This window comes from Ambystoma mexicanum, chromosome 11, assembly GCF_040938575.1.
Source record: "Ambystoma mexicanum isolate Mex_15411 chromosome 11, UKY_AmexF1_1, whole genome shotgun sequence".
Taxonomy (NCBI): Eukaryota; Metazoa; Chordata; class Amphibia; order Caudata; family Ambystomatidae; genus Ambystoma; species Ambystoma mexicanum.
In genome coordinates this window covers 173,925,270-173,941,962 of record NC_090934.1, presented here as the reverse complement: position 1 = coordinate 173,941,962, position 16,693 = coordinate 173,925,270, and the positions used below count along the sequence as shown (strand labels likewise).

The following is a 16,693-nucleotide window of genomic DNA, read 5'->3' as shown; positions in this document are numbered from 1 at the left end:
GGGAAGTTTCCTCAATTGCATTTCATTTGGCTCTTGCCTATAGCCATCCTTATATATAGCCTCTCGTCCCCCTCAATAGCCCATTCGCTTGTTGTCCTACATGACTAGTCTATAGGACTTACCTATGGAACATGAAGAGTTGGAGCTAGTCTTACAATTGTGCAGTCGTTTGATTATCCCTTTAAGCTTTGAGATTCAGGTGTAATTTTAAAAAAGGTTATAGGGGCAAGAACTATAAACACAGTTGGCAGGCAGCGTATGCCAAATTTAGAGCTTGCATAATAAGCCAGCAGAATTTAAAAAATAAAAACAAGTACACAATACTATGTCAAAACCCATATTTATTGGGATTTGAACAGTTCCAGTATTTGCATAACTTGTATCCATAATTTAGAAATAGTACACAGTTCTAACCAAAAAATATATATAATAGATGAGACAAACTGACACTATTAAGCAACTTCACCCACACCATCAATTAACCCCTTTCACAAAGTCATCATAGCCCCCAAATAAAAGGGCCAGTGACCCTTCCAAATACTCTGCCACATACATGTCTTTGGTTATGAAACCGGCTTACCTATGAAAAGTTTGGCCTTTCAATATATTATATTGCAAACATCTGGAACATACATTTCACATCAACTTCTATGGCATGTAAATGTATAATGAAAATATATACCCCCGTAGCTGTACAACATTAACTCCTTTACACAAGGAGTATTTCTTTTGAAATTAGAGACATTTGTACAATTAGTGACACCTGCTGTGCTTGAAGGACGTGTTAACTTGAATACATTATTCCATAGTCTACCCATACATTGTGCAAACGGATATATTTTGGTATCTTTGGTGAAATGCTGCCACAAGAGCTACATGGCGAGTGAAACAGCATCTACTTTAATACATAAAAAAAATGCTAGCACACAAATAAAGAAAACATTTCAGCGATTTGTGAACTCCAAGAAAAGCACACTGGCTTAAAGGACCCCCCAGAAAACCCCAATGTGACGTGGGTGCAAAGATGTATTGAACAGAATGACAAAGCACCCGCCGCTGCCTACAGTAATCTGAAAACAACGTAATTGGCGAAGATTAAAATACCCTGCCTCAATACCCTTTGCCCCAACAACGTAAAATGGAGCCCGCTTGTGCTTGCACAGCCTTTTCCCTCCCTTCAGGGGAGTATAGTGGCCCTTCCCGCCCACTTAAAGGTGCACTTACAGTAGCCAGCAACTAGCTCACACAGGTTACCTGGACAGGAATTCCGACTATACAAAACAAAGCGTGTCAATAGTGTAAAAAGTGACTGAGAATTAAGTGTGCATGGATGAGAGCGTAAATTAAAGAAAAATTATAAAGTACACACACACACACACACACACAATTAGTTTGTGCCTTCAACATTGCACACAAGCCAGCTTTCAAAAAGGTCCGACCCGTGTTTGTGATCAAGGACCTAAAGTGCAAAGGAACCATCTTTGGGTCATTTTTTTTGCAAACTTTGGTTTAAATTGAGAAGTGCCATTCGATCAGAGTGCAAGTGTAGTATAAGAACAAGCCACAATCAAGTTATCCATGTGAATTATGTGCTAACTGGCCATGTGTGCAATAGTCAACTCTAGACAGAGCAAAACCACATTCCCAGTATTGTCAATTAGGCCACAGGAAATCAATGCACCTGCTTTGTCAATAGCATACACTTTAAGACTAGGTGGATGGGATGGACCAAAGGGTAAAATGGAAAGAAGTATCCATTGTCAACTGCAACAATACAAAGTGCCATGAAGTGAACATTACATTATACAAGTGTAGACAGAGGGCCAGACTACACTGCAAAGATATTGGTACACCTGCACGAGATATTCTGTCCCCCTCCCAAAAATAAAGTCAAGACTGTTGACTTGCTTCAGAGGCAGACATCTTCACTTCTGGACTGCTTGTCGAGTGACGCAGTAGTTAGTAGAGATAAAAACGCCAATTCGCAGAATTCTGGAGAGATCCAGAAGTTCAATTCTATGGTTTCAGAAAATGGCCAGGGTCTTTCACAGTTCTTTGGGTTCTGATAGGTTGGAGGTTATGAAACCGATGGGAGTTCATGGGCATCAAAACCCAAAGAAGTCATCTCGCTCGGCAGAGTTCAAGTCAGCCTTGTCCCAGTCTGTAGGTGACAAACATTCATCCGTCTGAAAATCCAGCGCAGACACGCCAGTATCCAGCACTTGGGGGTTAGTTCTCGATTCAGCGAGTCTGAAACAAGCAGGAAAGAAATATAGAATCAGAAGTACAGAATCTGATTGCACTTCAATTCATCAGGCTACCAGGAGCACAAATTAACTTGCCTTACCCCCTTACCCCCAGAGCAGACCAACAACTCACAAAACAGGGTCTCTACAGTGGCACAGGACATGTACAAAGTTCATTGCTCTATGCAAGGTGGCCCAGGAGCCACAGTGGTGGCCACTACACTGGAAAGGTCAGAAAGAATGAAGGCAGTACAGACTCCAGGGAGGATCATTCCAAGCGTTGTGCAAACCCAAAAAAGTATACCAGACACCATCAGGCCCCAGGAGTGAATATGATCAGGCTGACAACTGGAAAGGGAGGATTGCGGGTGTGGTATGAAGCTGGATGGGCAGCGAGAGGTCAGGAGTGGGCTGTGCAAGAGCTAGAGCACAAACGAGTAGGGTGGTCAGGGCGAAAGGTGGTTCAGCGAGGACAAGACGGTCAGCATGGAGACTAAATCAGACGGACAGGTGCGATTAGAGAAGGTACTGGTGAGGAAGCATATTGGAAATCCAACCCCACAGGTAGACAATTGGAGCATCAGTGGGATTTATTGTGATGTAACACTGGTTACATGACACACCCCTATCCTTCACCTGGCTCATTTTATTTGTAGGGGATTGCTCTTAGCACTAAAAAGTGTTCAAAAAGCAGAGCACTGCCTCCCAAAACTTGGGTGAGAGGGGAACCCTTCACCTGGGACTGGGGGATAGGGGGATTTACACCCCACCCCCGTACCCCCCTAAAGAGTGCACTGGCCTTTCAATACTCATTTTTGGTACCATTAATCCAAGAAGTACCCCAAAAGCCAATGGTTATAGGTGGATTTTGAAAACGAGATTTGGGTAGGAGGGGCTAGTTATGCCCCACTGCCCCATTCTCTCCAAAAGCCAGTCTTCAATTACCATCTCCACCACTCCCCGGGTCATGGCAATGGAGGAGTCATGTTCATGCTAGTATAATCAGGGGTAATCCAAAGACCCCCCCCCCCCAACCCACCACGGTGCTACGGAGCAGGGTCTCTAGTAGATAATTCAAGGTTTTGGGACTGCTGACCATCTTTTACATGTACCAATCACCAACAAAACATAAAGGACCCAAACAGGCGGTACAATGGGTACCTACATGAAGCTCTGAATTGGCAGCTAAACGAACACGATAGTGACCCCCCCCCCCCCCTCACACTCCCCACAAAAAAAAAGGAGCAGGATCATAAACATGGCTGGAAGAATGCTATATATGTCGAAACAACATTGAAGGCACGATCAAGAACGGCAGTGTCACGGTTTTGTTCAAAAGATGACACCAAATGCCTGAAACAAAGGGTTTGTAAACCCGGGAATGCGTTCACTTCAACACTTGCAGGGGGTCTCTTCTCCCTCCCTCCACCCAACCCCCCCCCCAAGCCTAACAGGGAATGGTCGCTGTTCGGCAAAACTACAGGGAGCCCACCATCCCCTGGCCCCCAGTGGGAATGCGCACATTAGGGGCTGCATTTCAAGAGGGGTCCAAAGCCAGCTGCAATGCCCTCACCACCCCAATCTGTCATATGGGCATGTGTACAATTTCGTGAGCTATCGCGACTGCTTTAGAAAATGAAAAGTGCAGACACATTCATGCATGATACACGTTCCTTAATTTGAAGCCAACATGTGCAGCAAGTCAAGTACTAGGAGCTAGATGTTACCTTGAAAATGCTTCATCAAGACCATCATCCAGTTCCTAAAGGAAGCAAATAACAGTTATAACCAGTTTATGCATTAAAAGGCACAGAAAAAAAAAAAACAACTCGCTATACATCACAGCATGTCATCATTTGCAACAGTTCAAAAGATCACCCAATACTGCCAAGCTTGAAGCAGAGTTTACTTCAGGACAGGCTACCTAAGCTTTGTATATTGAAGTAATAGTAATTCGGAATAGGGACGGCAAGGGCCTACTCCACTAAAGAACGAGGTGCTTTCCCACTGCTCCATCAAACACTCACTTGCTCCCAATCTCCATCCAGCCGCCCCCCAAACACGACTTTCCTGGCAAACATTCGAAGGAGTCAAAGCCAACAGGTCGTCACATCAGATTTGCCACAACAAGTATCTAAACAATTATTGATGAAACCAAGGACAGAAATTGCTCATCTGCACAATAGGCCTAAAGAATCCATGAGCCAGAAGGCCTCCAGCAAATGGGACGGGTTGGAGTCAGATTCATGTAATTCAATGTGTATCGACTGCTGTGCGACTATTACCTGAAAGTTGACATAGCAGATGGCTGAACAACTTCAGGAAATTCAAACCAGTCGAAGAAGAAAGGCAACTGTTCAATTAGATTTTTAAGGGAGAGCTTTCCCCATTTCATGGACACAGTCAACAGGAAGGTTTCTACAATGGACCCTGAAGGGGGTCCTTTTAGTTCACAAATCAGCACACCCCCAGCCAAGTCTACTTTAGCTTGAAAAAAATTAAAAACAAATTCATTGAACACAGATTTTGCCAGATTATAGCAGAAATATTGAATAGCTTTTCAGTAGGCCCAATTCAGCATAGAAAGGCCAGGAGGATACCTCAGGGGCGACGAGTTAGTCTTGGAAGCACAGGAGAACAATAAAGTTGAATCCAGACTAGTTTAAAGGCTAGAATGGATAATGTAGTACGTACCCAAACCAGGTTATTATTGGCAGCATTCTCGGGGCTGAACAGGTCCTCCAAGTTCTTGGAGTCTGCATTGAATACGGACAAGGAAGCCTTGGTGCAGTCATCGAGGTCTAAGAGGTTTCCGGTGGCTGCTGCTTGGATGAAAATAAAAGTAAAAAGGGAGCAACAAACCAATAAAAAACTACAGTCCTTGTACCAAGGATCACTACACGAATCATGCGCCTTTTGCATAAACATTGCAAACAGCTAACGCCTGTGCCAGTTTTGTTTTACAGTTCTATGTACTGAAGCATATTGTCTGAAGATTGGATCTGGTTAGGATGCACAAGCTCAATTTAAGATCAAACCACTGCTGAAAATGTATACCAGCTGGAGTATACTCACACTCACACACACGTCTGAATGAGTTTATGTGAAAGATACTTTGACTAGGGGCTTCAAAGGACAGCAGTGTTGGCTTGAATTACTTTAAGGACATCACACAAGAATCAAGGGCCACACAGCATTGTGCATGCAAGGAATAGTAAATTCAACCAAAACTCGAGCAAACCTACTCCTCTCTGAAAATAGAAGCCAATGGTGTGAAATCTTGCCATATGTACAGACACATTCAAGAGCATCTGGCAGCCATTTCTAGAACTTGAGAATTTACAATCCAGAAAGTAGGCAGGCATTGGAGTGTCTCATTAAAGCAGTAATGCATAGGGAAAGATCAGGAGTTATTGAACTGAAAGCCAGACTCCAGTTTGGCAAGGGTAGATTGTGAGCACTCTAGCACCAGAACCCCTGATTTTACCATCAGCATTACAGTCAGTATGGCGCAGAAATCAAGATGGACCCACAGCTTACACCACATGCAAAGCTTTTGGTTTGTAAAAGGATTCAGTTAAACCATTACACAATGGCCATAGTAAAGGATTCTCCACTCGGCAAGCCAGTCCTTTAGTCACCAATGTGGGAGGCAGACATGAGCCACAGGAGCCTGGACTACAGAATGAAGAGTAGCCGACTGACAGATAAGGAGAGGCCAGGCACCGGGAGTAGTATGGCGCCAGCCTTCCGTTAGGAACCTTGGAATTGCAAACTCTGGGGATGATCCCCAGAAGTAAGGATCCAGATTTACTGGTTGGGAGTGAGCATCTTTCATTCAAGGTGCCAATACTCCATTACTTATTATATTATGGCGTTAGTCTAACCAGTCTAGTGTTGGTGTTCATTGCACGTGGCTCATCTTTTACGAATGTTTAAGAGCTCCACTGTATTAAATGTACGTCCGACAGTGGCAATGGTTTGCTTTTAAAATGCATACTCCATACCAGTTTGAACACTTGGCCACCAAGGGTTGTGCTGTAGGTGCCACCAATAGAATGCAGCTGGCCAGTGTATTGAAATGCAAGGCATCCAGTTGAGCACCATTGTTGGAGAATTCTCAGAAATGTCCTTCCCTTCTACCTTATAACCCCAGCTCCTTTTCTGGACTTTAGGACTATTTGGACTGTTTCTTTTGACTTTGGAATCTGACAAACTCCATAGGCATCTTTACATTGTGACAGCAGCCTCAGTGCAGCGGCACAGGAATGTCTCAGATTTCGCAAAGGTTTAAACACTTTCTCTTGGTAAAACTACTAAGAGCAGTGAAGTGAAATTGACTTTACTTAAATTTTGTAACTTTATAGACCCAGCACACGCTATCTTACAATAGGGTGCTGGAGGGGTACGTAGTATCCCCTTTGTCTAGCTTCTCATGTAACATTTTTAGGTTACCTTTTCTACAATTAAAGGAATAGTGAGCTCAGAAATATGGTCCCGAGGGTTCGGGCATGTGTTTTTAAGCATACGTGGATCGATAGAACAAACATTTCCTATGCACCTTACTGTAGTTTTCCACTTTTGTTCACGTGCGAAATCAAGCAACAGGGTGCAGCCATTTTGTGATCATCTTATCCATTGCCGCATCGCCCAAGCAGGACTGTCCTGGAGGCAATAAATCATATCCCCCCCCGAGCCTGACATCACTAGACACGTATCACCCATTTCACAACGCCAAAGCACGTCTTGTGTCAACATTCTCTGCGCTTCAGCTAATGACGTGTAGCCATGGAAATGGCAGGATGCCTCTTTCCTCAATAAGTATAAACAGACCTCTTCACAACAGACAGATTTTTTTTCCATTCCTCACTGTATTTCTTCGAGTATACTGTGCCTCGTTTCAGTGCTCTGGTCTGCTACCTTTGTTTCCTGTAGCCCGTGTGAACAGATACCAGTACCATTATTATACATTTTCTTTAGTTTCCCCCACAATGGCAACAATACAGCCCTACTAGTACAAGCCTGATTATTCCGAGGCGCAATTACTCAAAAAAGAAAGATGGGGAACAATGGGGCTTCGGATGACAGTTGGGAAGGACGATTCAACAGATGAAGAGCCTGGTCCTAGTTGCATGGACTGTGTTTCCACCTGGTGTACCTGTACTCGGTGTGCACCAATGCCAACCGAGGAGGAGAACTGCTGCTGCCGAGAACATTTTGGATGCTTGTCCTACATCTCGCAAGGCGAGCCATGGCCGCAATGTGTTACTGGGCTGCCAGACTTCAGGGCAGCTCGCCTCACACGGTCCGTGTTGAGGATTTTGATGGTGCGTATGCACGAACTTCGCGTAACAGTTTGCCCTCGTAATCCAAGTAACGATTAAGTATACTCTGGTTGTGATGTCACTTAGGCCATTATTTCATGGTGGTCTCCTATATTGTCTAACTTCAATATATCATTGTCAAACCAATTTAGTATTGGAATTCTCTAGTAATATCCATCTAATAGTCGTTCAATATTGTACAGTGTCTAGGTAGATTTGTACTGGTAACAATGCCATTGGATACAAGAATTGTTATTGGCAACTAAGGTTTACTACACTTTTCTTGGTCATTTAAAAACAGTTTGCATCTTTCTTTCACAGGTGGTACAGGCTCATCGTTCATACACATGGTGGCTTCATGGGAGGTGTTTGACGAGTAGTACCCACCTGTGTCATTGGTGCCATTAGAGACACATTCCCCAGTGACAGCGGTCAATACAGGGGATTTTGCCTCACTGTACTGCAACCTGAACTTTATAATGTGTAGTACATTTGTGCCATAAAATTAAGAAACAAAATCGAGCACAACAGAACTTATCAATGGTTGTTTCAGTGAATCAAGCCTGTCTCCATTCACCAGTGTTACGGCCCTGGTCTGCACGCCTCAGGCCCATCCATCCCCTTCCATCATCATAGGCAGTTGGCACCAGTGGATGTGCGCTGGCAAAGGGGGCTGGCAGGAACGGCCAATGTGCCAAACACAAGGTACACTTCAAAGGTATCTTGCGCCCAGGGGCCATTGTAAACATGCCCTCCTCAGACCCTGCCTCCAGGCCGGATCCCCTGAAGCATGCCGCACCCCTGCAATCCACACAAGACCGACATACACGTCATTCATTTACATACACACCCTCTTTTCCAATTCTTTATAAACCACTTGATATTTATCATGAGAACATCTTTGATCACTGCAAGTCAACTCGTGAACGTGCTACCTGAGAACCTCGGTGACCACTTCGAATCTGCTAGTCGTGCTACCCGAGAACTTGTGACCACTGCAAGTCAGCTCGTTGTACTACCTGTGAACATCCCCCTGTTCTCCTGCCACCAACTACCCTGCTTGCTGAATCTAACTGTTTGCTGGTCAAGGTAAGGGCATGTCTCCTAATCATATCTCTTTGATCTCTAAATTTCTATCTATTTCGAACGAACGTACCCAGTAGTGTTATGTTAATTTGTCTCATTGCCATTGACTTGAGTTTAATTTGTTATGTTATCGCTATATCAATTGTCATCAGTGTCAAATTGGCATCGAATTGCATCCTTAGTGGACCGGGTCTAGAATATAAGCAGGTTTCCTTTTGATGCACAATAGTACATTCAAGGGCCAAGTGACATGTTCTGCTTTTCGTCAAAGAATTTTTTATGAAAGTTATCCTATAATACACTGGTTTTGCTGTGGTGACCAAAACATACCTTGCATAGAAGAATGTATGGTATAGTTCCTTCTCATGTTTTTATGCAAAGTAATTTTCAAATAATTTTTTTATCAGAATTTACAACAATGCCTGCATGTGCGATTTTCGGTTGCCCTTCTAAGACCCATGAGAAATCTGAAGGCACAACAATGCATGTATTCCCAAAGACTGAAGATCGAATGAGAGAATGGGTCAGATATTGCAGATATGCGCCGGCAGAGCTTGAAAGTAGAGTCAAAGTATTGAGGACAAGAGGGGCGATCGATTCCACATCTGCAGCCTGCACTTTACCCCGAATATGTACGAGCCATCCATGTACACAAAGAAGAAGCAACTCAGAACGACTCGAAAATTGCTCCCAAATGCAATTCCGACTCGATTCGTTCACATGCCGCCTCAGGTGAGGCACGGTTCTGGATTTAGCTGTAGCCCTGGGGGTACTGAACAGGTAACTAAATGGACGGATTGGTGTTTTAGGTGTCACTGTCCCTTATAATACTTTTCATATTCTTAAGATTGTATTGCTTTTTAAATAAAAAGCATTTTGCTAAACATCTGTCCTTAGTTTTAGAAGCCTCATAGAAAATGGATTTATGGGCACAGATAACTACGCTATAGTGTCCTTTGAAATAAGCATAATGTTTTCATAATCTGTCTCCTTACATGCCAATTTTTAAGATTAGCATTTCTAAATCAAATATGTTCCCTTTACAACTCCATGACTATGCACTGACTATGAAGGAGCAAGATTCAGCAGCCATGTCTTGCCTGGAGTCAACAACCACTTCGAGCGCGTATCAGGTAGTCTCACTTCGCTATTCAGTTCCGGAATTGAATTATGGAATTTGAGATAATGTGATCATATTTATGTATCGTGTCATTCGTTTACACAATGATTAATTTGTGGTTTGCCATTGATCTGTACCAATGTATGCTTCACAATGCGTGTTCAGTTTCAATTGTTTCATCCATACTAATGCAAGTACTGTGTTTCAGGGAGATGCTGAAGCTTCGACTACAATGACATCATTGTAGTTGAGCCAGAGGTATGCATACTGACAGTTCCCTCAAATGAGATCATCTCATCATATTTACATATCGTGTCATTCGTTTACACAATGTTTCATTCTTTTTTTTTTCTCTTTTTTACAGACATGTACCATTGTCTGTCACATTGCGTGTTAAATTTCAAATTTTCTCATCCATACTAAAACAAGTACTGTGTTACAGGTAGCTGAAGCTTGAACTACAATTACATCATCCCTTGTAGTTGATCCAGAGCCAGAGGTAGGGGTACTGACAGTTCCCTCGAAGGAAAGAAAGTCGGTCCTAGATCTGATACTAGACAGTGAAAATATTAGAAACAAGCAGTTTTTGCAAATTGCTTGAGTGCAGCATTTCAAAGCGTGTGCTTCGGTCAGTCATCTTTGATCGAGTAAACTAGGCATCAATCAGGTGAAATCCCAAATGTATATTTTGACTATGACGTACACGGTGTACGAGGGTATCTGTGTAAGCCATGTGTGCGATGGAATAATTTGATTTCAAATATGAATGACTTCTTTTTAAGGGATACTCTTTTCTAGGGATGTATACAAGATCGGGATATAGAAGAGGAGGCACGTGGATCCGAGTTGGTGGACCAGCTTGCTGTTTACATTACAGCAAAGAAGGTTTCAACGAAAAGCAAGAAAGTAATTTCTACAATTTTAATTTTTAACCAGTGTTTTGTGCTGGGGCCTTCATAGGTTTTTTTTTAATGTAAATTGTCCAATACTGTATGTTGGATTTATATTGTACATCTTTTTCCAACCCGTCTTCTAGTTGCCAGATGGTGTACCGACTATGCAGACACAGACTGACAAATGAGAGATGCTGCTTGTCAAACTTTTTCCACCATGGAACAACTATTAACTGAGGCGCGGCGTGTTCAGATGCGAGATGCATTTTCCCAATGGCCAGAAAATTAATTTAATGTGACCGGCGAAGTCAGCCAAGTTTTTGGACCATTGCTACAATGTGACTGCTCCACCAGATGAAGATGAAACAATGTATTGAAGATGCTTTTGAATTAGTTGCAGACCAGTTGAGACAATCCACACCCGCCAAAAAAGGGCCACCCAAAAACCAGTCGACACTGATGTTTTCTCTGATTAAAGTTCAAGTAACAGACACTGAACTGACAGACTGAAGCATCAATACAATTGACCGAGGAACTAGACAAAGATCTCGACTACAGTATGTCCAGTTTGGTTGAGGTCAACCACAGTTCAGTCAGAAACATTAATGCAGGATGAGGAGGCCAAACACATAGTATTACAACAGCTTGGAGATTATAAAGAGGCTGAAATGTGTGCATTCAGTGAGCGGGGAAGTATGTGGGAAGCCATTGTTGAATGTGACAAGTCCATCACAAGGCAGTAACCTCAAAATACATGCCACCTGTGAAATGTTCCATGAAAAATGTTCATGGTCCGCTCAACCGATGCTGGGGAAACTGCCAGCTGGCAATCTGTGCGCAGCAGCTTTACTTTTCAGTGGCTCTAGTTTCAATAAGTTGTCCAGTTTGTCAATTTGTGGGACTCCATTTCATTTCCAAAACGCAGTACTACAAATATCAATATCTATTCCCTGCCATTAGTGAAGCTTGGAAAATGGAATAGTCTATTCAAAGTATATTCTCCAAAACACAGTTCAGGCTAGCTGGCAATGGACAGTGTGACAGCCCCAGATGTTCAGCAAAGTACTGCACATACCACTTTCATGACATGGAAAGTAAAATAAGGTGTCCCAATGTAAATCCTCAGTAGCCATGGAGAAAGTTGGTTTTATAATCACTGCAAGATCTACAATCGAGGGGAATGCAAATCGACCCCATAGCCATGGGCAACCATGTTTCAATAGCAAAGACAATGCGAGAGCAGTTTCCAAATATTCGCCATCAATTTGATGTATGGCACGGTGCCAAATCCATCAATAACAAAAATCTCCTTAAGGGGATGTGGGGGAGAGAAAAAAGAAATCAAAAGTTCTGAACTTATTTCACAGTGGTCCCAGTCTTTCAGCAACCATCTTTGGTGTAGCTCCAAACCATGTGATGGTCTGGAAATTCTACTAGAAAAATGGCGGTCACTAATGCGCCACTGTTCCAACGTTCACTCTTGGACAGAAAATCAACATTTCCACCAATGTGAACATGGCCCTTTGCCGCCGGAGCAGGAATGGAAGCAGTGGTTGATTCCATCTTCACCTCCACACAAAGTCCTTGAGAAGATTGTGTTTGATAACTATCAAGAGATCTGAAGGGACTCTCAGTATTCTGTCACACGGGAGATTTGGAGGTGTTCCACAAAATGTGCCTAAAGTAGATTGCATTTCGGCATTGAACGGATGAAATATAGGACATTGTATTAGCGCATAACGAGAATGTAGGCTGTGAACAATCGAGGACTGCAGGAAACTTTGGGATGCTTCGCTACACTCTGGCATTTACGAAAAGCAAAAAATGGGTGTTCAAGCCAGCATGAGGAAATGGAATTCTATTTTGTTAAAGATCTTATTAATGTTTTGGAGTTGCATAATCACGTAATTGTGTGCAATTTTGTTCCAAGTACATATGTTGCCACAAAACATTGCCAACGTGCCCTGTCCACCTAAAGCAGAGCTTGTGGAACAGTTCAAATCCAGGTACAAATGATCTGTTTTTTTGATCAACATTGTTTTTATGACGTGTCCAAATAAAGCATCCCATTTGTCTTTTAAAATGCATCCTCTTTGTCCATTTTTTTCTACTAGTACCATTTTTACGATTGCCATACAATGTAACGCTGTGCTTTCACAGTTCAGTTTCGGCGAGCTACTATGGGACCTTCACTGATAGTGGGAAAGCCAGATGGATAATAGTGTGAAAGAAACTTTGGGGTTCGGCAGTTGACTTACCATACAGTTGCCCAAATAGCTGAATAACTGCTCGTCCCTCTAAAGGTATGAGAGGTAGGCTACATAAGATACTCGGCACGCAAGAAGTACTGAACAAAACAGTGCATCAAAGTGCATTGTTGGTGAGAAAAAGAAGAACTCCGACCAATATATTCATGGGGCATGTGTTGGGGTAGTTTCTAATGTAAGGAAGGGGTGGGTCAGTTGAGCCCCCGGCCAACATACATTATACGTTAAAGTGGCATCCTGATCTTGCACTCGCGGTGGGCGCCTCCTTTGCCAATCTACTGCTATTGGGAAGGAGGCCGTGACATAAGCAGAGGTGGGGCTATTGCTAGACACACCAAATCCATTTTGTGTACCTTCGACTCCAATTTTGGAGTAGGGCGCATTCTGTCATTGCCAAGTTTTCCCTACCCCTCAGCAGCGAGCAATGACAGCCCCCACATTTTTATGCCTGTGCTTCACAATCCCAGTTCTCATGGATGCAGTGAGACAAGATGTTGCAAACAAAGAATGTATCTTCATTCTGAGTGAAGTCACCAGCTTTGAATTTTTTGCTTGCGAGCTGAGGATGCCCACGCATCACACAGAAGGTTCAATTCTTTTTTGACCTTGAGAGAAAGGGACCATTCCAAAAGGAATTGAATTAAAGGAGGGGTGTAATAATGTAAGATATGATAAGGTTCTCCATTCCAAAACTGGACTAAGGAACATGCAAGTTCAATGATTTTTCACTAACTGAAAAGAATGGAAATGCCGAATATAATGCAAGTTTGACTTTCGACGATTTTAGACCTGAACGAGTCAACTTATCATTAGCGGCCAGTTATTGCTTGGTTACAATGTACTAGTTTGTTCTGTGTGGCATATTGCAATGAAACGCAAGAACAACCTTTGTGTACTGGTCTTTCTACCGGGCACTTGGGCAGTCCAGCATAGAGATGCACGTAGCCCACCACTCGGTTCCCCCAGGTTCAAAGCTAATATTTCATTAAAATGCAATCTATGTGCACCTCGAATTGTAGCGTCAGCTTCCGCATCCCGTTTAGAGCTGAACATACTCCATAGCACTATCCTCGGAAGCAAATTGTGAAGTACTTTCCACGTTTTCTCTGTTCACATGTTTCACGTCTGTGCTAATCGTTAGTTTTAACTCGATGTCAAATTAATAAGTAAAATTATAAATTGTAATAAAGATCGGCTACTGAGACACATTTCTATTATGTTTTCCAAACAGGTACATCCTGCTATTCTGCGATGGTCATCAATTCCAGATACCAAGTGAGGACTTTTTCAACCAGCAGGTGCAGATACATGTCAACTAGATATATTGGACTTTTTTTTGGGACGATCGCCAAGGGCCGATATGACCTTACGCGGTACCAGGGATTAGGAGCAACACACATCCTTTACGGTGGTCTAGCGCCAAGTTGATGCACAAGCCTTGCAATTCACCGTGCGACCAAAGTGCTTCTTTTACCCAAAACGAACACCTTGTATACCCAAAAAGGAATACCGCGTGATTCACGATAAACATTTGAGGATCGAGAGCAAGGAAAAAAATAAACAATTTGAACATGGCAATAGCTGGATGTTCTCGGAGCGTTTGTTCAATTTTTAAAGTACTTTTATTTCACAGTCTTGCGGTTTCCTTTTAAAGTACAGTTTTATAGTCCGAATTGTGATGCGCTGTGTTGCGAGACGAGTTCTAAATCATAGGATAGGGAGTATTGCTGTGCCATGGGTTTTTGAAGCAGAAAGGGGTTAGTATTATTCCGTAACCTCCCCTTGCCAACCCAATGTTATTGCAATAAATGCCTTAATGTATATCACATCTAGTCCTGTTGACAGAACAAATGGGACACCAAAAAAGAAGTCTCAATTGAAATAAAACAATTTTGTATTGGGTTGCACAAGCAGATGTTGAAAATCGCTGTTTAACTGGTGGTTTCCACCCCAGACATGGAGTTTGCAACCAACATCAGTAATATGAATCAAAACAGAAAAACAAAGTTATGATGTTGTCATTGAAAACAAAAGAGAAATAAAAACAGCACACACCTTCTACATTCCTGTTCTTTGGTCACAAGAAATGTAGGTTTGAATCTGGGTGGTGGTGTGGGGGTAGAAGGGGAAGCATGCAGAAGGCAATAGAATGATAAGCAAAAGTAAAGGGAAAATATAAAGAGGTGAAAGCAGCAAAAAGTGGGACAGCGAGCTAAGAACAAATCAATAGGCTAAATACAATTTCTGCTGCTTTGGTTAGGGATTCACCTTTTTTCAGAGTTCTGCGTCATGTTATGTAGGTGATGACTGGGCACGTTTGGCTACGCTGCCCAGTAACGTCACGGAGAAAGGCGGAGAATCTCACTAGGTTTGGTGATGTCAGGCTCAGGGGCGGGGGATATGATTTAGTGCCGCAAGGGCAGTCCTGCTTGGGCGATGCGGCAACGGATAAGATTATCACAAAATGGCCACGCACTGCTGCCTGATTTTACATGTGTACAAAAGAGGAAACCTACGGTAAGGTGCATAGGAAATGTTTGTACGACTGATAAACATATGCTTAAAAACACATGCTCGAACCCTCGGGACAATAATATTTGAGCACACTATTCCTTTAATGGCTGCTGGCAGTGGATTACTTTTTCCTACCATTGAGTTTTAACCACAGGTTGCAATTGCAGCTGCAGTAAAGCACCCATCTGTTCCCATTTCGTCAAAATGACCCCCACCTTCTATCACCATTTCTTGCTGGAAAGGTCCTTCTTGAAATTTACTATGCACGCCAAACCATGTTTGGTCCCTTTGTTTTGTCTTTGGGGGATTCACTGTTGAAGCCTGCCTCTGGTTCCAGGGTGTCTGGCAGGAAGTGAGAGACATGCCCAAAACTCTGCTTAATCCCTTGCTAACAGGAATGCACCCAAAGGTGACTGGCTGGAGGGCTGTCATTGGAGGACAGCCACCCTGCTGCTTGATTGACAGCTAGGCTGAGAATGATGGGCAACACCTGCATAAAAGGCAAGGCTTTTGGCTTGGAAGGCAAAGTCGACCACTGGACGAAGGAATCTGAAGAACTTGGAAGAGACACTTGTTGCAACTCCTGGACTGTTGGTATGCCCGGTGAAGCCCTGCTGCAGTGCTGAAGCTCCAAATTCGCCTCGACAAGAGAAGCCCTGCAATAGACAACTTCTCCACTTGGGTTGGTGGGACCAATCAACCCAAAAGCAAACTCGTCTGGACATCCTCTCAGAGCTGGCTGTACTTCCATTGCAGCTGCAGGAACCGATTGCCAGGGAGAGGACCACCAGAATCAAGAGCATTGTTTTTAAGTCAGACCCGCGCTCTAGGAAGATCCTCTGGTCTCCCATGAAGCAGGACTGACCTGACGGTGCTAGAGTCCATAGTGGTATCCAAGAACCACGGTGGTGCTGTTTGCAAGAGCCGCAAGAAGCTGAAACCGCAAAGTGCCACTGATCTGAAGTTTGCCTATTGCTGCCGCTGACCTTCCATTTGTAGTGCAGTAGTTCCCAGACATCCTCACTCTTGTCCCCATAGCTGAGGCCCAGGCACAACAAGGTCTGCTGCCCTACACAGAACAGAAGCCAGCTGGCACCAGTTTTCTTCAAACCAAAGGTACCGTAAAACTAAGGGGTTGCTTACCTCTTGTGTAGCCTTGCCAGCTCTGTTGAGACTAGTCTTAGTTGCCTTTGCAGAGTTGCTTGCAGCATTGCCCCTCGCACGCCTCCCAACTTGTGGCTCT

The 16,693-nt window shown here is 43.4% G+C and overlaps 1 protein-coding gene across 2 annotated transcripts in view; it reads right to left on the bottom strand.

Moving 5' to 3' along the window:
• Positions 1 to 324: 324 nt before the first annotated feature.
• The window catches only part of LDLRAP1 (low density lipoprotein receptor adaptor protein 1), a 235,336-nt gene continuing 218,967 nt past the window's right edge, over positions 325 to 16,693 (bottom strand). The window contains exons 7-9 of one of the 2 annotated variants that reach the window (XM_069622731.1): positions 4,941 to 5,068; positions 3,974 to 4,008; positions 325 to 2,250 (exon numbers count right to left, since the gene is read on the bottom strand). In XM_069622731.1, the coding sequence (XP_069478832.1) occupies positions 2,106 to 2,250; positions 3,974 to 4,008; positions 4,941 to 5,068 (308 nt within the window). In that variant the 3' untranslated portion in view covers positions 325 to 2,105. Of the gene's footprint in view, positions 2,251 to 3,973; positions 4,009 to 4,940; positions 5,072 to 16,693 lie in introns of both variants that reach the window. The other variant, XM_069622730.1, reaches the window with a different exon arrangement.